Source organism: Aplysia californica, unplaced genomic scaffold (genome assembly GCF_000002075.1).
Source record: "Aplysia californica isolate F4 #8 unplaced genomic scaffold, AplCal3.0 scaffold00489, whole genome shotgun sequence".
In the NCBI taxonomy this organism is placed as follows: Eukaryota; Metazoa; Mollusca; class Gastropoda; order Aplysiida; family Aplysiidae; genus Aplysia; species Aplysia californica.
The window spans coordinates 84,486-86,572 of record NW_004797759.1 but is presented as its reverse complement, the minus strand read 5'-3'; the positions used below and the strand labels follow the sequence as shown (position 1 = coordinate 86,572).

Sequence of the window (2,087 nt, the reverse complement as noted above, 5' to 3'; positions counted from 1 at the left end):
TTCATCAATGTCATGCTCATAGCTGTGCCTGAACTGCAACAGGGACTGCTGCTTTTTCTTTCCTAATCCTTACTATTGTCCTTTTTCCTCTACTTGTTTTGTATATTTGTCACACTCTTGTGACCCTCTGTTTCCAGGAAGCCTTGATAGAATCTAGTCGAAGCAGGCTTGAAGCTAGAGAGGTGAGCAAAGTAAGCCTGATTCCCTGCAAGGGCTTCTCTTTTGACACCCACCCTTAGGCGCTCACATGACCTTATGCAGTTGCGAGCGCCGTAAAACCTCTACTAAAACTAACTAAAAGATGGCCACCAATTGTTGAGATGAAAAGTGGCTGTCTTACACAGGTGGTCGTCTTGCACGGTGTCATTATATTCATGTTTTAGAAAACGCTTAGATAAGATACGATACATCTTTATTGTCCAGATCCTGGTACATTGGTTTCACCACGTGTACCCACACACACACACACACACACACACACACACACGCGCGCGCGCGTGCGTGTGCGCGTGCGCGCACTCACATGCACACACACGTACACACACACACACACACACACACACACACACACACACACACACACACACACACACGCACACACACACACACATACTCACACACACACACATACGCACATGACGCGTTCCGTTCCTACGTTGCGTATTTTCTTTATTAAAAGGACACCCCCCAAGACGTCCATATGTCTTGGACAACCACTTTCCTCCTCAACAATGGGTGACCGTTTTGAAAAATCTTGATTGAGCGTAAGGTCTCTTACCAAACATACCTTACTCTCCTCCTTACCTATCCTTCATTCTACTTTCCCTCCTCCTTACCCATTCATCTTTCATTTTTCTTTACCCATCCTTCGTCCTTCCCCCTAATCCATCCTTCCTTCCTTCCTCTTGCTCTCATAATAATATGATCTTGTACAGCTGCGAGCGCAAACATGCCCAATCTTCCACCTTGCCTGTCCTTCCTGACTCCTTACCCATTCTTCCTTAGAAACCTTATCCATCCCGCCTTCCTCTTTACCCAACCTGCTTTTATTCATTTTTCATTACCCACCCTTCGTTCCTGACACCCTACCCATCCTTCCTTCCTTCTTTCATTCCTCCTTACACATCCTTCCTTCATTCTTACCCATCCTTCCTTCCTTCTTTCATTCCTCCTTACACACCCTTCCTTCATTCTTACCCATCCTTCCTTCCTTCTTTCATTCCCCCTTAAACATCCTTCCTTCCCCCTTCCCCACCCTTCCTTCCCCCTTACCCATCCTTACATCCTTTCTCCTTACCCATGCCCCCTTCCTTCTAACTCCCTTGCTCAATCTTCCTTCCTTCATTCCTTCCTCTTCCTTCCTCTTGCGCTCATAATTATGATATTGTTAAGTCGCGAGCGCCTTTTTATCAAACTTAACCCCACCTTCCTCCTTATCCACCCTTCCCTCCCTTCCTTCTTACCCATCCTTCCTTCCTTCTTACCCATCCTTCCTTCCTTCCTTCCTTCCTTCCTTCCTTCCTTCCTTCCTTCCTTCCTTCCTCTTGCGCTCATAATGATCTTGTGAAGTTGCGAGAGCCTTTTTACCAGCTTCACCCCACCTTCCTCCTTACCAATCCTTCTCTCCTTCCTTTCTTCTTACTAATCTTTCTTTCCTTCCTCCTTACCCATCTTTCTTTTTGTCCGCCTTTTCCACCTTTGCTTCCTTCCTCCTTACTCATCCTTCATTCCTCCCTTCGGAACTTCCTTCCTCTTGCGCTCATAATATTGTCTTGTAAAGTTACGAGCGCCTTTTACCAAACATAACCCCACCTCCCTCCTCACCCACCTTTCCCTCATTCCTTACACATCCTTCCTTCCTTCTTACTCATTCCGTCCTTCCTTCCTTCCTTCCTCAGAGGTGTGGCCACCACTAGTGCCCCTGTGCGGGCCGGCAGAGGTCGCGGTGCCGCGGGATCACGTGGGGCGGGTGGACTCAAGACGTTTGTTCCGACGCTGTTCAGGGGAGGATACCGGAGACATCCTGTGGAGGTGAGTACACTCTTTGTGAATGTTAACATGTGTGTGTTTCTCTTTGTGTGTGTGTG

General features: G+C 47.5%; 1 protein-coding gene across 1 annotated transcript in view; it reads left to right on the top strand.

The window, feature by feature from the left end:
- LOC101864249 (APOBEC1 complementation factor) overlaps positions 1-2,087 on the top strand; it is a gene marked incomplete in the record, with an annotated part of 35,414 nt that overhangs the window by 29,614 nt on the left and 3,713 nt on the right. Inside the window, 1 exon segment of the mRNA XM_013086647.1 lies at positions 1,899-2,031. Within this exon segment, the coding sequence (XP_012942101.1) occupies positions 1,899-2,031 (133 nt within the window).